The sequence below is a fragment of the Falco naumanni genome, chromosome 6 (assembly GCF_017639655.2).
Source record: "Falco naumanni isolate bFalNau1 chromosome 6, bFalNau1.pat, whole genome shotgun sequence".
NCBI lineage: Eukaryota > Metazoa > Chordata > Aves > Falconiformes > Falconidae > Falco > Falco naumanni.
The window spans coordinates 17,396,979-17,419,075 of NC_054059.1; the positions used below are offsets into that span (position 1 = coordinate 17,396,979).

The 22,097-nt window shown below is 39.4% G+C and overlaps 1 protein-coding gene across 1 annotated transcript in view; it reads right to left on the bottom strand.

Annotated features, from left to right (window-relative positions):
- PRIM2 (DNA primase subunit 2) overlaps positions 1-8,618 on the bottom strand; it is a 125,372-nt gene extending 116,754 nt beyond the window's left edge. Inside the window, exons 1-5 of the mRNA XM_040598522.1 lie at positions 8,562-8,618; positions 8,143-8,316; positions 7,385-7,488; positions 6,997-7,076; positions 2,092-2,212 (exon numbers count right to left, since the gene is read on the bottom strand). Coding sequence (XP_040454456.1) covers positions 2,092-2,212; positions 6,997-7,076; positions 7,385-7,488; positions 8,143-8,299 — 462 coding nt within the window. The 5' untranslated portion in view covers positions 8,300-8,316; positions 8,562-8,618. The remainder of the gene's footprint in view (positions 1-2,091; positions 2,213-6,996; positions 7,077-7,384; positions 7,489-8,142; positions 8,317-8,561) is intronic.
- Positions 8,619-22,097: the final 13,479 nt, after the last annotated feature.

Sequence of the window (22,097 nt, forward strand, 5' to 3'; positions counted from 1 at the left end):
AATTATGCTTTGTTGCCTCAATAGACGTAAAGAAGTAAAACCTTCTTAATCATTTTGATATATTGAAGGCACATTCAATAGCACAGAACCAAGCCATACTCCTAGCTATTTCCTACAAACATTAATTTATTCTCACAAGCCTGAATACTAAAACTGTGACAGGACAATGTGAGACTGGGGAATAAGCAACGGAAATACAGCTGCACAAACACACTGTTTGCTGCAAGGTCTACTGAACCAAAGAATGACATTTCCAATAGTCTCTCTATAGACCTAGGAAGGCCCATGTGTTACTGTTTAGCTAGACAAATTCATTCTCAACACTACATAGATCATCTTTCAGCAGCAGCATGCATTGGTGCCAGGTATTTCAATCCAGCAACACAGAATGCATGTCAGCCACATATTTTAGAACATTTAAGTTATTTCTAATTAAGCCGTATTTTATGAGAAAGTCTATTAGTAGAGTGATAACTGTACATTAATTTTTATGAATTTAAGTTTACTCTGAGAGCTACAGACAAGGCTGGAGCTTTCTAACAAACTAGTTCATCACTGCAATGCAAAACTATTGAAATCATTAACATAGAAACCACAATAGAAATTTTCCTTTAATCCTTTAATCCACTCAGAAAAATGAAGCGGTATGCAACAGCTGGAACTCTTTTGCAATACCCCTAAAGCACTTCAAAACAGTTGTCTACACAAATTTGGTATTTTTAAAGGTTTTGATAAGTTTCATAAAGACTAGAAAGAGTTTAAGTCAAAAGGGAAAAAAGCTTTGAATCTAAGTTCTAACAAGAATGCAAAAACTGTGGAATAAGAGCATTTACAGAATTTTGGACACAACTTGCATTCTGCATTCCATAGCAGGTACCTAACGGGCCAAAATCAAATGGGCTATTAAAAAGTCTAATTTACATGTATGTGAATGTATGAAGTCTACGTAACAATAAAACTGTTATTTAATTGTACATCATTTCTTCTAAAATTACATATAAATGTATAAACACAGTAGCAATTTTTTAACTATTGTATCTAATACCAGCTTCTTTTTTTTTAAAGCTAATCAGTCTTGGTTACACACCTATAGCTCCAGTAACTCACATAACATGCATAAACAAGCAGAATCAAAATTATTTTTAGCACGCAAAAACATACAACTGTGCATCAAAAATATACTTGCAAAGCAGCAGCTTATTATTTTTAACCCACAGTGACAATTACACAATAAGATATGTTCTTGAGCAATCCATACAGGATTTTCATACTTTGATTATGAAATTTTAATTACATTCTCAACAGCTATCTCAAGTATTCCTTGAATGCGTGTCTTTTTAATTTTCACATCATTTTCCAGGCGTCAGTATTCATTAAATGGTACTGTGTACAAAGTCACCAGGTCACTGTGGTTTGGTTTGGTTACTATAGCAAGAAGCCACCATCTTAAAAGTAGTTAGAAGACTGCAAAGGTTCCAGAGCAAAGTTTATTCATAAAAACGTATATTGACCAAAACTATTTCCCGAGTGAAATTAGTAATCTGATGAGAATGGATTGCACACATACATCAGGTCAGAAAAACACACAGACATTGCTTTCTTATCACTGAAACCTTTAAGAGAATTATCACATAATTCATCACTTACATGTAAAAGAAAACAAATTTTTTTATATACTTTTTTTTCCCCCTGATGGACAGATGAGACATACAAATGTCATATCTGAAGAACATAGACTAGAGCTAGCCCATCCAGAATCTTGATTCAAAAATACCTCCTATCAGCTTTTGTAAACATTGTTAACTTACTTTCGTCATTACACATTTTTTTAGTTGTTGGTTGACTGAAGCAGACTGGTTGACTGAAGCAGACTGAGCTTCTCTTGTTGCAGCACAAAATTACATCATTTAATCCACATTTCTGTGGCACGCACACTATTCTCCAAATTCACAAGTTCTGTGTGGTTGTTTTTTAAAACCATAACTGCACTTTTTATTTTTTAAACAGAAGTACTAAAACTATCTTAATGAGAATTTTAAAAAATAAGAGGCACATGCAACATAACACAAATACAGAAAGTAACATACTTACAGCTTCAAATGATAAGTGAACATGTTCCAGGAATTTCTGTCTTAAACTGTCAGTTAGTTCATTGAAGCGGTATCTCAAGAGATCCATTTCTTGTTGAAGAAACCAACGCCTGAGATCCTCTCTGCAAAGAAACAACCAAAAAAACCATAATAGGTTTGGTGATTTTGCATTCTTTCTTTCTTTATAAACTAGATGTCAAACCTAGTAAATACAGCATTAAATTAATGCCGACTTTTGCATGGGACCCCCAAACTGAGGAGCTTGGAAGAGAAGGCAGGAAACCTTCACGAAGGAATGCTCAATCAGAAAAGACAATACACAAAGAAGCATGAATGTACATGTTTTGGAAGAACAGAGGTAGTCAATCTCAGCACTAAAAATTGTTCTGTAGGTATCAAAGCTGCTAGTCTCTTTTAAATGGTACTCACAATTTCTTACTTGTTCTAGGTAAGAACACCGACTACAGATAGCATTCTCCTTTAGTATTCAAAGGACAGGGGGTTTTTCCGTTCACACAGCACAGTATTTCTTCATCATAAAATTAATACCACAATCCAATAAGGCTATTACCCCAAAAGTGAGAATTAAAAGAAGTAGGCATCATAATGTATCTCCAGCTGACAGAACACACACATATCTCAGATACTCTAACAACAGTGCTCTATGAAAGGCAACAAATCACCTGGAAGCAGGCCAAAGGAAAATACATGACAATAAACTCGGCTGAGGAACACAAGTAACTTCTAACACTTGTCAAAAGAGCAAAAGGGGATTAGCAACTGCAGGTGAGCATAAACAAGAGCACAGGGACAGGAGTCAGCAGACAACCTAAAAGAAAAACACCACTGACACCAGTCTCTATGTAATCATGTTACTCTTTACATCCCAGCACTCAGATTCCCAGGCATCAGCACATTACTTAAAACTACAGCAAGCACGTACCACAATACTAGTAACAAAAGCCACCCTGTATGTACAAGCAGAGAACATAGATGATAATATATCTCGCTGTTACAGAGTATCCTTTTAAATCGTCCTCTGAGAGCCATGCTGTAAGCTACTGCCATGACAATTCACAGAGCACTGAAATACTGCAGTCTTACATGATCTCCTTACAATATATAAGCATCTTTTCCCACAGGGGACCAGTGAATTGCTACAGAGTTGTTTGTGTTATTGTGGAAAAAACCTCTGCTTGAAATATGGCTTGGAGAAAAGTAATTATTATTTAAATTATAATTCCAGATGGAAAGGCTCTGTTACGGTAACCTGTAAAGTACAATCCTGTGGACAGTTTCAGTGCTTGGAATATATTATTAGTCTGTGCAACTTAAAATGGAAGTTAATGCCTTTATGACTGATCTCCTGCAGTTCTTCTGTGATTATCTCAGACTGTAACAAAATCCTAGGATATGACAATGCCACTCTTTTCCTAATTTATCAGCTTTACATTGCTTTTGTTCTCCTAAGGGGAAAAAAGAAAAAGAGGAAAAAAAAAATCAAGCATATATAGTTACTTTGAAGCCCAGCCAGTCTTGTTCTTCCTGTCCTTCAGAAGAGCAGATCAAAGGCTACAATCCCATCTAGCCACTTAAGTTACCAAAACAAGATAATACAACTGTTACCTCTAAGACAATACACACAACCCACTCAGATTCTTCCTACAGTTGACAAACTAACTGATGAGTTGGCTTATGTTACTGTGTATGTCCAGCATATACTTTAAAACTGACCTTCCTAGGAATATCATCATTAGGGCATTATTTATGTTCTTTTTTCACTTTTTTTTATATCTTTACATATTTCTTAATACATCAATTTTTAAATCACGTCTTATAGTCATTTTTTACATTTTTAAAAATTGTACGCTCTCATTCCAGAACATATTAGTAATAACACTTACTATCAAAACCACAAGCTTAACTGAAAAGCAATGTCACTGTCGTTAGATAACTAACCAAGCTGCTGCTGCTGAAGATGAGACACTTGCAGGTAGTTGAAGTATAGATGTTAGGAATGTCTCCTTGTCTTCTGCCACTTAATATTTTTGTATGCAGAATGCTCAACAGTTTAAATCACATCAGTAGATTCCTGACTAGAAAAAGAATATGAAAGAACAGGCTCTTTCATGACAGGGAACAACACCCAGGGTCAGGGGAAAAGTCCTCTTCACCCCCCAAGGAGTGGGAGGGCAGACTGGTGTATTTGTTACGAAGCATCAACACAGAAGTACTGTAGAAGACATGAAAATGCTCCTAAATCTGGAACCTAAGACTAGTAGCTCACATTCCATGATTAAATATGAGAGTTCAGTTTCCAACAACTTAATGTTACAGAAAGCACACAAAAGTAAATGCTAGACAATGTAAGAGTCAGCAATTTCACCACATGAGTCTAAATTATCATACAGGAAAAAAAACAACAGTAATTAGAGAAAAGGCCATGCTAAGTTTCACAGACAGAAAGGGGAAAAAAAAAAAAAAAGGCACAGAAGTATGTTTGAAAGTTTCCTGAACAAACGAGTTTTGCTGCCAGAGGCAAGATTTATTTCCTCCATCTTAAGTGAAGATTATGCTTCTGTGAAACCATGTAAAACCCAAACCAAAACAATCCAATTTATAAGTGAGAACTGATGCAGACTAGAAAAACAAGTTGATGTGAACTTGTACCCCTGGGTGGCACTGTTGGTCAACTGGAAACTTAAAACCATGGTGTCACAGGAGAACAAGACGGTAAACACAACTGCCACACGGAACTGAATTCAACCTAGTTTACAGTTATGTCCATTTAAGTACACTTTTTCAAACAATCCTACCTTAATAGCTTTCATCAGTTAACCTAATTATTTGTGCCAAGTTTACTTTTCTGACCTAATATGATAAAAACTTAAGAGAACAGTATATTCTACTTGCCTCCCAATTTTATCTTTCGGGAAACGTGCCAGTTTTAAAGCATAGAAATGTCTCATTCCTGAAATAGCTGCTTTTCAAGAGAGAATGAAGAATGCTCAGTACACGGTCACCTCACCGTGCTTAAGAGGCTATTTTCTATTTTACCAGTAAGTACTAGGCCCACCTCTTCAAAGAAACAAACAAAGCTAGTTTAAGTGGACACTATCAAGCTGCTTTATTGAAACTCTGAATCAAGCCATCTGTATATAAACAGAAACATAAAAACACATTTGCAAGTAGTTTAAAGAGTGCCCTGGAGCTCTATCCAAGGTCTCTCCTCCATAAGAGGGGGGTCTTTCCCCTAGACTACAAAGAAAGGCTCTTTCCTGCTGATTCTGTGGCCCCAAATACCTTGTATTCATTTCTGCACAGTGGTTCACCTTCAACAAGCTACCCACCTCTGCCATACCTATACCCTAATTCTTAAGATACTTCCCTAAAACACAGGGTTTGAACCACGTCTCCCATTTATATCCTAAGCAAGCACTGCAGTCAAGTAAATTCTCATACAAAAGACAAGGATCTTCTTTTAGAAAGACAGCTTGCATACAGAAAGAAAGCAGTCTGATTATCTACAGCTATCATTAATTCCAGGAGATTCCAGAGTCATTTACAGAGATGCAGGGCAGTGGGGGAAAGATACCACATCAGTCACAAAGGCAAATGTTTGCCTGAGGCAGCCTTTCACTCAGCATGCTAGCCCCTGTCATTCACATATGCCTTCCTCCACCTTTCTCCCTTCTCAGTACAGTAGACAAAGCTCAGCGGATTCCACTCCTGAACCAAATACCTAACCTTCAGGCTTTTGCAAGATGTCTTGTATTGCCTTCTGTGAATCTGACCCAATCTGTCTTCATCTTTCCTGAAGACACAGACCAATCAAAAATAGATGCCTCTTGAATTCCAGATCAGATTCTTGCAAACAGACAATTCTACCTTCCAGAATGGCAGAACTTTTGTCTTCAAATGTTTCACTACCAACACCCTCAAAGTGCCTTGCCTCCCAGAGAAAAGCAACGATTCCACCTAAATAATAACTAAATGCTTAAAGTTTTACAAGAGAGGATAATGAAAGCCAAACTGACTATTCAAAATGCCACTAACTGTATAATAAGAAACTTCTAGATTTTCAGGGCCATTTCAGTCCCAGGCTACTGAAGGATACTACCTTCTGGCGGAGGCGGGGGGGGGGGGTTGTAGAAACTTACAATATAGATAAAGCAAGGTATTTTCTTGTAAAAATAAGCAGAAGTATGACTAAGGGAATTTATAAAAACATACACAATTAACGTAAGCACTAGAAAGAAACCAGTATTATGCTTGTTAATTCATAATCGCAAATAATATACATAGACCAGAAAAGGGCAGAAAGAATTTCAGCTGTAATAATGTTACTCAACTTGCTCCCTTCTTTCAGGATTTTAAATTGTACTATCAGAGTCACTGCAGTGAAGGCTGCTATTGATCACATCCACAACCTGTTCCTCACTGTACACGCATCCCAGATCTAGCTGGCTCATCAATCACGTACATCCACAAACCGTCTTCACCACAGCCCAGATGTCTTTTGAAAGGGCAGCATGATGTAATATGAACAACCCAGAAGATGTCAGGGTGTTTAAAGACACCCAGGGCCTGTCACGGTGAAGTTTCCTCCATTTGGAGGCTTCTGAGGCCTCTGCTACTTCCTATTCTGATCTTATGGTCTGTAGCAGGCACCTACCATGTTGTTAACGGTGTAAGATTACTACAAAATCTATATATTAATTTTGATCCCAAGTATCTCTTTTCATCACAGGTGAAATCAGGTTCCTACCAAAAAAAAAACAACGCTGTCTGAGCCTACTTTTTTATTTAGCACCCAGGCAACTCTAAAATATCTATGTCTATAATAAAGCTATATATCTGTATACATTTCAAATTAAGAGTACAGCACAATCCAAAAAATACTTACGACTGACAGTACGCAAGGCGCAGTATGAAATGGGAGATATGGTCTTTTCTTCTTGCCTCATAGTCATCCTCAGCCAAAGCCTACAGAACATATTATTATTTCAGAGAAATAATCTCTCCCAGATTAAAAATCCACAATTAATTTATCATTGGTGTTCAACAGTGTATTAATACTCATCTTTCAGACAATAAATGTAAGACTATTGAAGAAGGGGGTTATCCTAGAGAAATAAATATATACACTCAAAGAAAAACTCATTTTCTCTGTCAAAATGGCAGGATTTAAGTTTTAGGAATAGTACTTCATCACCTCTACTTTTATTCAGAATTATTGAATGGTGTAAACAAGACAAAGTGCAAGAGAGTTCACTTTTTTTATTTTTACTTACTTTGTAGGGAAACTTAAGTTTCCGGAGCTCAGCCTCCAGCTTGCTTTTGTAAGATTCATTACTTCTTGCATAGCTCACACCAAGGTTTTCAACTACCTTGAGCACTTGGAAAAAAAAGAAAAAGTCCACATTAGAGACAACATATTGAAAAAAAATCTAACCATATCATGTCTCGGGAAATGCACAAACTGTGGTAAGGCCACAGAAATCGCGTTTAGCAGTATGGGGAGCGAAAGGGTAAGAAATATGGAAGATTAAGTTGGCCCACAGGTCCCGAGCAGCTTGCTCAACTCTGGGACCCATGGAGTCCGCAGGGAAAGGGAAACAGCTAACGTTGACGGATGTCTCGAACATCAGTTTCCACTGTAATGAAGGAAACCCTGGATTCAGTAGTTTTCAGGAGCTCAAGGGAACCCTTACTCCCAGCCACAATCGCTTTACTGAGACACATCAGCTATGTCACAACACCTAGAAAATGAAACGTGCTCGTGAAAACTACCAGTATAAACCAAAACTATACAGTCCCGGCTGCTACATACCGAACACTCGTTAAGAAATCACTCAGAGCTCTCAAAAATACCTGAAGCGACACGTTTGCCTTTAAAGATGGTTCATTTCAGCACGAGCAGGTACCCAGTTCCCATCAGCAGCAGGCAAAGAGACCATCTAAGCCCGCCAAAAATACATACAGCCATGACAGAAGGAATCAAAAGTTTCGGGGGGCGGGAGGGGAGGGGGTGTGTGGAGCCGCTACTCACGCTTCAGGCGGTCGATGGCCAGGCTCTCGAACTCCACCAGAGAGATGTTTTCAGTGGGCGGCTCCAGGTAGAACTGCAGGCTGTGGGGGTACAGCTCCCGTCGGTCCCCGGCCAGCCGCGCCTGCTTCAGCCGCGTTCGGCCGCTGGAGAACTCCATCGCCGCCGCCGCCGGGCCTGGGTACGACACGCGCGCTCAGCCGCCGGGGAGGCGGCACCGCGAGCAATGGCGGGAGGGGGGAGGGGGGGGGGGGGGGGGGGGGGGGAGGGAAGACGGCGGCTGCCGCCAGCCCTCGAGTCAGACAGGGCCCGCCCGCCACCGATCCGCCCCGGGGCTGCCGCTGGCCCCCTCCCGCGGTCACCAACCCCCTCCTTCCCGCGGCAGCTCCCCCCGCCCGCCACCGCAACACAGAAACTCCCACCTGCTGCCGCGCCGCGGCCGAGCTCCCCAGCTTCCCGCGCACGGCCTGCCCCGCCCACTTCCGCCACGCCACGCCCCACAGCCACGCCCCCCCCCCCGTGGCGATTGGCTGGCGCCCGCGAGGCAGCAAACAGTGCGCACAGGCGGCACAGCGGCCCCTGCGGCGGCCGGGCCCGGGCGGTGGCCTGGCAGGCCGGGGGGCCTGGTCTACCCAGGTACCTAAACAGATTATAGCGGGTCTTTTTGTCCCATGGGTTTTTAGACAGCGCGGGATGGCTTTTTATAACCAACTTTCTGTCAGTTTGTGGTTTTCGGGGCTGAAGATCCTTACAAATAGTTGCCACTAAATGAAACAGATGCTCTTGCTTGGTTTTTTGGATTTCCGGGAGGCTGGTGGGTGGCTGGATGGCAGTGGCTTCCACCATCTGCCTGCCTGCTGGCATTTTCCTTGTTTGAAATACTGAACGTTACCACAGGAAAGCGGTTCCCTGGGGCCCGAAGCAAAGCCTGTGGGTGGCAGCAGGCCGCGGCCAGCCCCGGTGGCTCACTGCCGATGTGGAGGGCCTGGCCGCACAGCCACCATGCGTGAACCCCGTGTGGCCCAGGCACCTGTGTTGCTGTCTCCAAAGTGTCTACCCAAGTTGTCCTCCCATGGCACCCAATGTCTGTCCCCAAGATTGGCACAACTGCTGTTTTTCACCGGTCATCTACAGTCGCCCCCTGCTCACCTTAGCAGCAGCACTATCATCCAAATCTTATGCAACTCCAGGACCCAAAACTGAGTATCACAATATCACTATGTTTCACGATGCTGTTAAGCTGGTTTGTAAGTGAAACGTTCAGCACAGTATTCAAACACTGAGGAACTTCCTTCTAATTCCATGATCCCATAAACTCTGAACCATTCTACAGTTGTCATTTGTATAATTTTGTCATTTTTCCAAGATAACTGCAGGATTTGCTATTTTTGCCGCTGGGTTGACCATTTTGCTGCAACAGAGGTTGTGTTCTGTATTGTGTCCCTGCCTCAAAATGCCACTTAATTGCCAATTTTTCCCAACCAGAAAAGTTGGTTAATGATCTTGCAACAAATTCAGAGTGTAAAGGGATGGAAAATCAGAACTGACATTCAGTTTATGCCCACAAAGTGAAGAAAATCAGTAGCATAGGCTAGCAAGTTCTTAAGAACAATGAAGCGACACATGCTAGTCTCATGTTCATGGGCAACACCTAGGACATTGCTGAGTAAGTGATCTGATTGCAGCTTTAATAAACACCACCAGCCTTAAACTGCAGCTTGCCTCTGTACTAGCAGATTAAACATGGCTCAGAGTTCAACTGCTGTGGGATAACCCACTCCAGTTGCCCTTCAAAACAGTGGCCGCATCCAAATTACCTACAGAGAATACTCCTGTGCTTATGCTAATTCTTAAACTGTGAAGTGTGCTCTTTGGTCTGGGCCAAACCTCTGCCAAGGAACCATCTGAACAGGATAGAAAATCAAGTTTCACTCTCCAGTGCTGCTTTGTACTTTTCCAGGAAAAATCATGTTATCGATATCTGTTTATATGTTTATAGTTTTGTAATATATTTAACCCAAAGCAACTTTTTTTCGAGTAGCCAGTGCTTATCCCTGCAGCTTTTTCCCTTCTCCACCTGACTGCTACGTAAGTGACTCGGGAGTAGGAGTTCATCTGCCAAAATCCGCCCAGTAGCTGCAAGAAGGCAGAGCTTTTGCCTTTGCCCAGTGTGTTAATACCGAAGAGAGCTTACTGAGACTGGCCATGCAGCATCCAGGGCAGGCTGAGGAGTGAGGTAAGAGTTGGTACATTTGCTTTGAGTGCTGTACCGGGACTAGACCAGAGGGGGAGAGGTGTGACAATGCTAAGGAGCACTCTGCAGAAACCAGCAATGATTTTCATTTTAATTTAATTTCAATTGATGTTTTAGAGTTTAGCACAAAAGCAGTACCACACATTTTTAAATCATGGTATGCAGTTTGCTGTACATCACTATTTCTTCTCCTGAACCATGTCCTGCTGATTTTTAACAGGTTATGTCTACATCTGCTGTTGTCCTTTATTGTTTTGTTTTAATAGTAGTCATTTTTCCTCTAAGGCTGAATACTGTTCATCAAATTGTCTGTAATTAAATCAAGACTTACCCCATTTATTTTATTTCAGTTAACTGCTTACACTATCATTATTTCAGCTGAAATTAAGAAACAAAATTAACATCTATATTACTTGTCTCAAATAAATCTTGCAATGCAAAACCTTAAAGGGGTTTGTCAGCCCTTTCATACAAAACTAATTTTACTGGGAAAAGGAAACAGACAAAGAAGTTAAAAGGTAACACCTTGGGGAAAAACTCCCCAAATTTCATAACTCAAATTTTCTTACTGATGCATTTATTGAAACCTGTATTTGCATCACTTCCACAGTAACGTTACCAGTAGGGTCTGATTTTTTAAGTATTTTTTAAGAGAATCATTGATGTTGCAACAACCCACCTCACAAATGTTTTAAAACAACATCCATATGGTCAGATGTGAAATTGTCCCCATCATCACATCCAAACACAGCCCAATTCAGCATACTCCAAACTGTTCTGCTATCTAATTAACAAAAACCAGAGTCCTTATTTGCATTAAATATAAATGATTGCACAGTTTCTACTGCCACTTTTGTTATATTATCTAGCGGAGTGCCTGATGCTAATCTGTCAGAGCCTGGTTCTTCTCTACTTGAGTAACTACAACTGATAATAAAAGGGTAAATACGGTAATGCCAATATCTAGTCTCTCTTTCAACCTGCTCCTTTCATCCATCATGTTTGACATGTTTGGATCTCTGTGGATGGCAGGGATTAGCACAAAGTGTCCTTTCTCTGCTTCCAGCTCCCTTTCAACTCTTACTGTTAATTTATCCACAATCTTATTTACTGCATTTACAGCCTGAGTGAATTCTCATGCAATTCAGTCTTTAGATGTAATTGCCTTCATAACTTGCTTACTTGATGTTTTTACCTCTTATTTATAGATTTTTTCCATCACTTAACTCAATCCCTTTACTGGTCTGGCTTTTTCAGAAGTCTTGACAGGTTTACACTTTTCTTGTAGTGTATTTGTATCATTGCTAGACCAACTTCTCTTTGTATGTCTGTTTTGTAGTTCTCTGCTCATGCTTTTTATTACATCTTTAAATGTTTGCCATCCAGGTTTTACCAAGATTTTTGTTTCTGACCATGATGCACAGGTATCTCTGTACTTACTATGAATAGCAGGTTAAATATTCTGAGCTGGCCTTTAATTTCTGCAGGCTCTGAAGTGAGTAAATGGTGAATCGTGCACTGAAGAGAGGTTCAGGGGGCTATTTTAGTTGGAATATGTTCTCAGTCTCTCAGTGTTAATTTAAGTGGGGAGTGACAACAGTCACATCCCTTGTAAGACTCTCTGGCTCCACTCATACAGGGCGTTCAGATCCTGGATTTATCCCCCAAGTCCCCTGCCCAAGACTTTAGTACACAGGCAGAGGAAATCTAGATACATTTTCACAACCTTCTGAAATTTATCCTGACAGGTAGGTCTGTCATCCACCTCTGCCTCTCACTGCATGCATCTTCGTCAGTATGTTTAGGCTGCTGTAGGAAATATGCTCACTGCATCCTTGTTCTGTTATAGATCATATTTCCAAACCTTAGTATAGTTTTTCAGGCTACGTATCAAGGAAGAGTCTGTCCTGTCCCTGTGCTAGGCTTCTCCAAATGGATGCCACTCTTGTACTCCGTTACAAGATGTTCCACTTGCTGGGGCTTGGGGGCGGGGGGGGCAGGTTGACCTGTTTGGGTGGTTTTTTTCTCTTGTTATTCTTCCTGTGATAATTTTTGAGCATTCAATCAATGTTAGAGAGAGGGCTTGAAGCATCAAAGATAAGAACTACTCACAATTTTGAGAAATTAGAGCCTGGTAAAGGAAAGAGATTCAAATTTCTGCCATGGGTACCAGCCTCCTTTGTGTGTGGAGCAGCAGCAACCAGCCAGTTAACACAAACATGCTGCCCAATCAGTGTAAATATAACTTGAGTTCAGCCACTGCTCCATCATCTCCAAAAAGGTGGACAGGGGAAGGTTTGAACTACTGAGCATCAGGACTAAGAAAACAGAATTCTTCTGTAAACTTAATGTATTCTGCTGTATAAGGATCTTCTTTTCCCCAGTATGTCTGTATTTATTATATTTGAATCGTGAGCTTCTGAAACGTGCAAAGAAGCTTTTCAGTCTGTCTATCTGTATAGATACTGATGTTTTCTTTTCTTGGAAATTATTAACACTAAACTAATTTAGAAGAAGAAAATGCTTTTATTATATGTAACATTTAGGATTTGCGGCATTTTTAATACTCTCTTGAGATGAATCAAATTTCTACCTGTATAGCAGTAAGAAAATGGGATCCTTTCTTGTCAAGTAATCTGTACATAATTGAAAGATTTCTTTAACCCCAAAAAGTATTGCTATCCAACATAAAACCTAGACATACGTATCTAAGATTTTTATCCTTTTTTTAATCATATAAAGAATTAATTGTCAAGATTCAGAATAATGCAAAAAAGGTTTAAAATATTTTTTACAAGGAAAATCTCTTATTGTCTAAAATTTTTTAAATACTATGCTGTCTCCATCAAAAAAAAACTACTGCAGTTTAATGATTTTCTTCAGCCTTTTCAGTGTTTATTTAGGGCTATTGAATGATACAGACTTGCCCAGGCAGATTTCCCATTTTAAGCCTATGACTTGATTGTGAAAAAATGTCCTGTTCAGTACTGACACACACTGAGTTTTCAAATGCCCAGTCGCTGTGTAAAACATTCTGCAAAATTCCAACCTAAACATAAGTGGCTAGTCACCTTCCAATTGCCAATAAATCTCTGGTTTAGATTTACTCAGTGCACTTCCACCATTACAAGTGAAAACCCAAAATAAACGTCTAGGTGGGATCTGGTCTGCCTAATCTAGACACTGAACCCACACCTACCTTTTAAGCTCTTCTTTTAAAGGGACAGTTTCCCATGGAATACTTGGAAAGAGGTATGTATCCTGCTGGCCTCAGAAAGGACATCCAGCCTGCCTAAATTTAGGTGTCTGAGTAGTTGATTTATTTTCCATTTGTTTACCTCAAGTTTGCTTGGGTTTGGGTTTTTGTTTGTTTTCTGGGTTGGGGTTTTGTGGTCTTTTTCAAATGTGAGCCATGTGCAGGAGTGGATACTTCAGTAATTTTGCAAGTTAGAGAAAAAGAGTATTCCTTGTATGTAATACTAGGTCCTGTTCCCAGTTAGAAATTTATACCAGCATAAGCAATTAGAGGTAACTCCTACATTCCTTATGCAAGAAAAATTCCAGATTAACTGGAAGCTCCTGAGCAAGACATGAGATGAAGGTTATTAACATACTAGGTAATTTCTGAGCCACTTTCCTACTAGAAACTAAAAATACTACTTTGTCTTATTTCTTAGTATTTTGTCTTTATATTACTTTTGCCTTGTTATAGCATTTCCTTTGGCTGAGGCTGTGTGGAAGTTGAGCTAAAGAAGCAACACCAACTAGTTTATCAAAAAGTAACGGCGCAAAATTCAAATGAAGGCTTCTCTCCCCATTAAGTCTTGTCTAAAATTGCACTGGTTTCACTGGAAGCAGAATGTAGCCTCAGAATGTAAAACCCCAGCCCCATCCTCCAGCACTGTAGACGTGTTCCTACTGTAACACTCCTTAAAATTCAGGGCTTGCTGATAAAACTGTTGATTTATTTTCAGATTACAGAGCTAGGATAACTATTGGCACCAATATCTTGCAATCTTATTTCAGGTCACCTATGTGAATATGTACAAATCTGGTACACATATTATTGTTTTGAAAACTACATGGCACCTTTACATAATAAATTTCAGAAACTGAGATTCATCCTTCTAACTTTTAAATAACCATTAAAATTGCCTACACTATAGACACACTAAGAAAAGATTACTATGTTTATACTTCCAGTTAGGAAACCAAGCTTATCTGTTGCACAGCTATTAACATATTGCCTTCAAAACCACAAGGTTATTAGATATAAAGACCTAACATCTTTATAACAGAACTAGTAACAGTTAAATGGCAAGGGTGGATCACAATGAATATAAACGAATCCAGCTAGCATACCTTACTGCCATATTTTAGGGGATATTGATGCATTGCAAAAAAAAAAGCAGCAGAACTATTATTTTTTTGCCTAGAATATAGGGTGCCAAATGCTTTCAAAAGTGACTGTGTTCTCTTTATACATATTTGATTTTTATGGAACCATTACTTATATATGTATTGCATGGTATTACACACTTCAAGTGCCTGCAGTTTTGCCTTCCCAGTGAACTGTATACAGTTAAATACAGATACAAATGATGGTAGATATGTAATTATATATTGAGTGTTGAGTACATGTAGAGATGTTGAGTGCCTCACCAATATATGATGAATATGATGATCTCTGCAATAACTTGATATTCCATGCTAGTGGAAGAAAGTTCTTCTGAGGTCTTCTAGACCAGACTTTAGAAAAAGGTAGACTTTGAAAGTAGAACAAAGCAAAAATCACTAAAGCAGGTGCAACAGCTACAATGGCAGTCATCACAGCTAAAAATCACTGCTGGCATTTCTCCTTGCTCTTCTTGCTGTTCTCTAGCAACCTGAATACTCTCCTGGTTCCTCACTCTCTTGATTGCGTAGTACAGACTGTGCACACTCATCTACCTTCACCTTGTGAGGAAAGCTGCCAAGTACTGGGCACCTACAGACAGATTCTAGAGGGCAGGGAAATAAAATTAATATAGTTTAGCTCAGCAAAATGGTCAGTTGTGGAGCAAAAATACTGATTTTTCCATTTCAGAGACAGCCAAGTCTTGTTTTACAATAACAGGAAATTCACATGTGTTAGTGCTGCTGTAGTTTAAAATCACCTACTATTTCAGAGAACTTTTCAGCAGTTATGAAGGCTGGATGTCTCAAGTCAATGTAAGACATTTTTTCCTACAAAGTCTGCCCTGGAGAGTCACAGAGCACAAACAGCTCTCAGACTTGTTTAGTTTGTGTGCTTTAGTTTTAAATTTGTTGTATTTCAACAATACCAGATCTGTTTGCTATTTTATTGATTAAGAAAAGTTTCTGCCTTTTCTTTGTTCCCTGTACTGGCTCTCTATTGAATGCAAAGTCTTTCTCTTACTCTTGAGGACAAACAATTTCCATGGCCAAAGGGTCACCTAAGATTAAGGTCAATAATTATCTCCCTCGGGAAGTAAGCATCTTTCTAACAATGTAAAAGATGACAGGGGCTTGAGGAGCCAGTTTTCCATGCTTTCACTTCAAATGCAAGAATTTCTTTGTCTTCCTTTCTTTATCATAAATAAAATTTGTTAAATAAACAGAAGAGCATCAGCAGCAAAGCACTAAACTTCACATACAGTTCTCCCTCTGGTAAGAGTATGAGAGAAAGAACCAACCATTTGGGACAAATTCGTAATATTGCATGTATCTCTAGAAGTTGTCCACACAGTAGAGAGGCAAGGCTAGTACAAAAACTTACATAGGACAAACCCCTATACGGTGTACAAAGAGGTACCACATAACAATAATATATTGGTTAGCAGAAAAAAAATATATACTAGAAGAGTAATAAAATAAAAACTACACTTGGTTTTGATTTAAAAGTCCAGTTAGTTAAAGATTTGATGGAATGAGAAGAACAATAAGAAAATTAGGTAATTGGAAATAAGCTTTTATGTGACAGTAACTCACGTTTAGGATTTAAAAGTCCACTGTTATCATCTTTCAGGGACCTCTTGCATGGAAGTGAACAGAGAATTTCCTGCAACAAAGCATGGTCTTATAGCAGTGGCAGAGCTGCCAGTATCCCTTTGGTGGCAGGTGGTGAGCAGGCAGCACACCCTCCATGATACACACATCCCATGCTGACTGATCTCATGGGCTTGCAGGAGGGAGCAGGTGATACTCTTATGGAACAGAGCCAAGAGTGTTAATTTATTTACAGGCCTGGGAACATCTTGGTTCTGCTTTGTATGCCCACAGCAGCCTGCACATTCTATACAGGGCACTGACAAAGCCAAAGCTATAGGAGGGGAGTACACTGCAGGCAGTCTCAAAAAGAGAGGGACAGTCCCAGATGTCCTCAGAAGTATGCTGGTTAGGCTGCCATCCCTATCTCCTCAGTCTCTTCATCTCCCATCCCAGTTGACTTACATCTCAGTCCACTCTGACAATTTCAGGGCCCCAGAAACCTGTGATGCTTATTTTTCCCATTCCCCCACTATTTTCTTCCCCTGCTCTGTTTCCTGCGTAGGAAGTAGTTGTGTTACTGCCTGCACAGATTCCCCAGCTCCAAATATGTGGCTTCACTGGTAGGCAGCAATAATTCAGTAGTTGAGTAATAGCAGCAACCCCATCCCCAACCAGCCTGGTGTCCTGGATAATGCCACCATAGTTCACTTCTTCCCCTCACTGGCAGCCTGAGCCAGCCCTATTTCTTCCCACACTTCTTTTCACCAGCATCAGACTTACTAACCTGCTTATTCTGCATCTCCAGGTGCTCCCCGTTCAGTAGTCACAGCTGAAGGGATCTACCTTATTCTTCATCCTGTCTCCATCTCACCCTTGCCATCCAAGAAGTTCAGACTGTCCAGGGAAGAGGAGAAGAGCTCCCACCTCCCAAGCCCTCTGCCTCTCCAAATGTAGGCATAGGCCAAGTAGGCAGAAGCAGCACAGCTGCACCTTCCTGGTGCAGTCTCCTGACAGGACTGAAATTCAAAGGCACATCTCAGACAAAGGGCTTTTCTGAAAATTCAGTGATGTGATGTATAAATGAAGACAGGGGAAGTAACAGCATTTTAGATAATTACAGATACATTTGTTCTCACAGATTATTGGCTTTGGAGCCAAAAGACTAGCATAACTTCCCATTTCGTTTATCCTTGTTCATAGTGGTTTACTTATGTGACTTTTATTGAGCATTCTCCTAAAAGCCTGTCATAAAAATACCTGAATTCACTTACAAGGTTCCTGTCTCCCTCAGTAAACTAAAGTTGAGCTCATTAACTTTTTTTTAAGGTTGCTGTGACAGACTCTTTTAAAGTTCATGTGTAATAGCCTGAATATAGACAAGTTTTCAGTGGCAGCCAAAGAAAATGTCAGAAAGTCATTCTCCCTGACATTTTTGAACTTTGAAAAGACTGGAAAAAATGCCTGCCTGAGCTTTTGTAAAACCAACCAAATTTTTATATCCATTTGTTTCTGGTGTTGGGACTCTCTACCTGCCAGTTTGTCAGCCACATACTTACTTCAGGATATTATCCTTCTCGTGCTGTGTAGGTCAAAGAAATCAGTTGGCTAGAATTTTTGGATATCTGTAAAAACTCCTTAAAAAATGAGGTAGCTCTGGAAATTCAACAGTACCTTTTCTATATTGCTTTTGTGATTGACAGATCATTTTCCATCAGTGACAACTGTCTATTTTAAATTGTGGTCTACTGATGATGGGCTGATTGTAAGGTGCTTGCTGGTGGTCTACAGAAAGATAATGGTCATACAATTAGTAAAAATAGAATATGCTTTTTGATTTACTTTTTCTGCTTTTTTTTTTTAATAGATTTTAGAACCAGAAGGAAATATATTTAAACTGCCTACGTATGACAGGCCATAGAATTTCATCCACTGTATGGATCCGTACAACTAACTTTGGTCTAAGATAACTGACTTAGGAAAGAGTGGATCTCCGGATCTTTCAGTTAAACTCAAATCCAAATTATCTGAAGTAACCTTAAAGAGAGATCTGCTGTGCCAAAACAGTAAAGCCCACATGCTGAGCTCACAAGAACATGCAACGTACTACATACCTGAAATTTGCAGCTAGATGTTGCAAACAGTCCTTCAGATCAATAATTATTTACTTACATATAACAGCAAGACTGGGGCTGGTAGAGACCACTATTTATTGTCTTACAGTTTTTAAAACATAGGGGGGGGTTGCTATAGTTTAGCTATAACGTCTTACAACATCAAATTTTGATGTCTTATTGCTTTTAACTAAGGGTAGCCTTTCTTAAGTATAAATCACCTTCCTGTCCTGCTTTCAGCTGAAATACAGAAGACTTACAGAGGGTGGTCTGGTAAACACAGATGCAGAGTATTTCCACTGTGATCTGTACAAAGAAGTTCTAAAGTTGTCTGTATTTTTCCCAGTTTGTTTTGCTTTTTTTTTTTTTTTTTTTATGCCTTTATTGGTGCTAGTTAGTTCCAAATTCTTGTCTTATTTTCCTCCTTATGGGCGTGGACATAGATTTAGTTTTTATGATTACATTGACATGATCTCAGCCTGACAGTACGTTTGGGAAGCTGGAAGATTTATTGCCAGAGGCGAGCCTGTTGGAAAAAAAAGCTGGATAGTGGTAATTGGAGAATGAGTCAGTGTCTGGAGTCCAGCTGTGCTTGCTACACAAGCCTGACTAGGGCTGAGTTAGATTTCTTCAACTATCTGAGGTTCGCTTCTTTTAAAGAAAGGAATAGGCTTTATGTATGCTGGATACATTTTTAGCTGAGAATATTTGTATAAAGGTAGCAAATTATCTTTCTTCCTTATTGCTGTTAGTATTGCAGTGGAGCGTAGGAGCCATGCTTTTGGAGAAACAATTCATTACACATGCACAAAGCAGCATGTCTGAAAGATGTCATAGCATCGAGATCTCAAAATGCACAAATAATAGTTTGGTATGCGATAAGTTCTGTGACTATTATTGTAAAAACATCTACATCCTGACCTTGGGAGGCAAAGCACTGATATTTCTTATGCATGCATTTATAGTGGTAGAAGCCTAAGAAGCACAGCGTTAGTTCCTGGTTGGTATTACTTTAACTAGTAAATAATATTATGATTCTTTCTCCATCAACATCCTAAAAATTGAAGTTCTAACCTTTGAACAACACATTATTTTAAGGAAAAGGGCATTTAAATGTCTTTAGATAATATTGTCAAATTAAATACTGAATTTGAAGGATATTTTATAAAAATAAGGTCTTACAAATTTTAATTTTTTTGGCTGTACCAATAAAAACAGTTACTTCTAAGTGAAACATTCCTCACAGATTGTAGCAAGAACCTCAAAGTGTTACAGTGGATATATGTTACCTAGTTTTATTGTCAAGGCTGAAAGAAAATCAAAGAACAAATTAATTGTGAATCATTTCCATTTTTCCGTTTCTTTGCATTTTAATAATTCCTGTAAGTTTAGAAACATAATTAAGGAATTTTCTTTTTTTACATAGAAGATCAATGAAAACATTTTAAAAAAAGGAAATAATATAAACAAACTATACAATTCTGTACTTCAGACACAGAGCTGGGATCATAACAGCAGTACTACATAAGCCACAAAAATTTAGGATTGAATTTTATGAAAAAATTGATCAAGCAGTGGGAGTCTCATTTCATACAGAAAAAGCCTTTGGCAGTCAGCTGGAAGAACATTTTGAGGGAACACTCACATATTCAGGCTGAAATTTTGCTAGTGATATCTAAAACCACTTCAGCTCATTGGAGTGTGATATGGTTGCTTGGTTTCTTGCCTCAGCTTTTAGCCTATTCATTGTAATTATAATTGTAGATAAGCAGACCAAAAGTTCAGGAGAGCAAATCTGACAAGACAGTGTATCTTCTATTTGTTACGGAGGTTTATAACACTATTTCTGGAATTTTAGATCCACCTGAGAATTTAAATAAACTAAAAACAGAAGGGAAAAGATAACAAGCCATGTTATCCATTCCTCTTGTCCCCATTACTCCACGCAAAAGTTTCAAAACTATTAATTCCAGCTCTGAGTAGCTATAAAGCTGGCAGTGCCTGCTGTGGTGTAGAAAGCTGGATTTCCGAGTGGCTTTGTTCCAGCTGGGAATGGAAAAGTGACCCACACAGGCTGTGGGAACAGGTCATTGCGTAAAGATGATCCCCCTGAAGTACCTGGGACCTAGCATAATTCCTGAACTCTGTATGGCATTAGAAGTACAGCACTTACTCTATGATTAGAAGAATACATACAATTTGGATTTTATGGATCACCATCTTTTCTTTCCCCTAGGATGCCTACAACCCTCTGCTCCATTTCACACACAACCTCACCCACTTCCCCATTCTTGTTTCCTAGGCCCTTCTTTTCTTCGCTGCCAGAAGAGAGTACATGGGCTGAGCATAGCCTGGACATTGATTAGCTAAGTAGCAGCTATCGAGTAACAGATGACTTCTTGCTGTCTTGCTTCAGGTGAGCACACTCATTTATCTAGGACTCTTTTGTCTATTTAATTGCCAATTTTCAGACAACACGTTGAATGTTTACCATCTTTGAGATATTTATCTATCTATATTACTCTGTTTCACTGTGGAAGTGACTGAGCATTGGCACAGGTTGCCCGGGGAGGTTGTGGAGTCTCCATTATTTGAGATATTAAAAATCCAGCTGGACATGGTCCTGGGTAACCGGCTTATGTGGCTATGCTTGAGCAGGTAGGTTGGACCAGACGACCTCCAGAAGTCCTTTCCAGCCTCAGCCATTCTGTGATTCTGTAATCAATAGGGGCAGTAGGCAGGCCCACAGAACAATTTTGAATGTTGCTGGAATTGCTCTTTCCCTATATGTCTGTCTTTCTGCCTTTTTCTGACGCCTGTACAAAGAGTTCCCAGTTTAGGTGTCCGTCTTTATGGGCAGGAGAGGATGAATCTTGGCCAAGGGCTGAAGAACACACATATCAGACAGCTCTTCAGAGGCAGAGTCCCTGCTCAGCTTTCAATGACCTCCCTATGAGTTAATGGTGTTTATCAGCCCACTGAACAAAGGTTGATTGTTTCTGAAAGAATTTAAGCTTCTGCATAATGACAGAAAAAACATAGCCTGTCAGATCATCAAAATTATGGCCTTTATTTCTCTAGAGTATGCTAAAGAAGAAAATCCTCAAGTAAATGATTGAATAATTTGTTACACTCCTCATAATATTTAAACAAAGCAAAAGCTCTCTGTCTCACATATGCTTTATTTTTACGAGGCCTCAGTTTACTTAAACACTAGGAAGACTAACAAAATCTTCATTCTCTGACACTACAAAACATAAAAAAAGGGTTTGCCAATGAAATAACTTTATTAGCATGTTCATAATACCTTTTTGCATTTCTGTAATCTTTTTATATTTTCTTTTTTTTTAATGTGGTCTTTTTCCAACTGATAATTATGTAATAATGACAGTCTAAATCTACTTTACCTAGATACATAAACTCTGTTTTAAACCTTTTGTCAGGAGCAAGAGTCAATATTAGAAAAGAGATCTTCAGATGCCATGTTTTCCCTTGTGCCTTGTGATACTGAAAACTAAGGTCTCCTAACCAATTGGAACCTCCAAGTTAAGCTTACCTACACCACCTTCCTAATTCCACCTCCTGCAGAATAATGCCTTTTT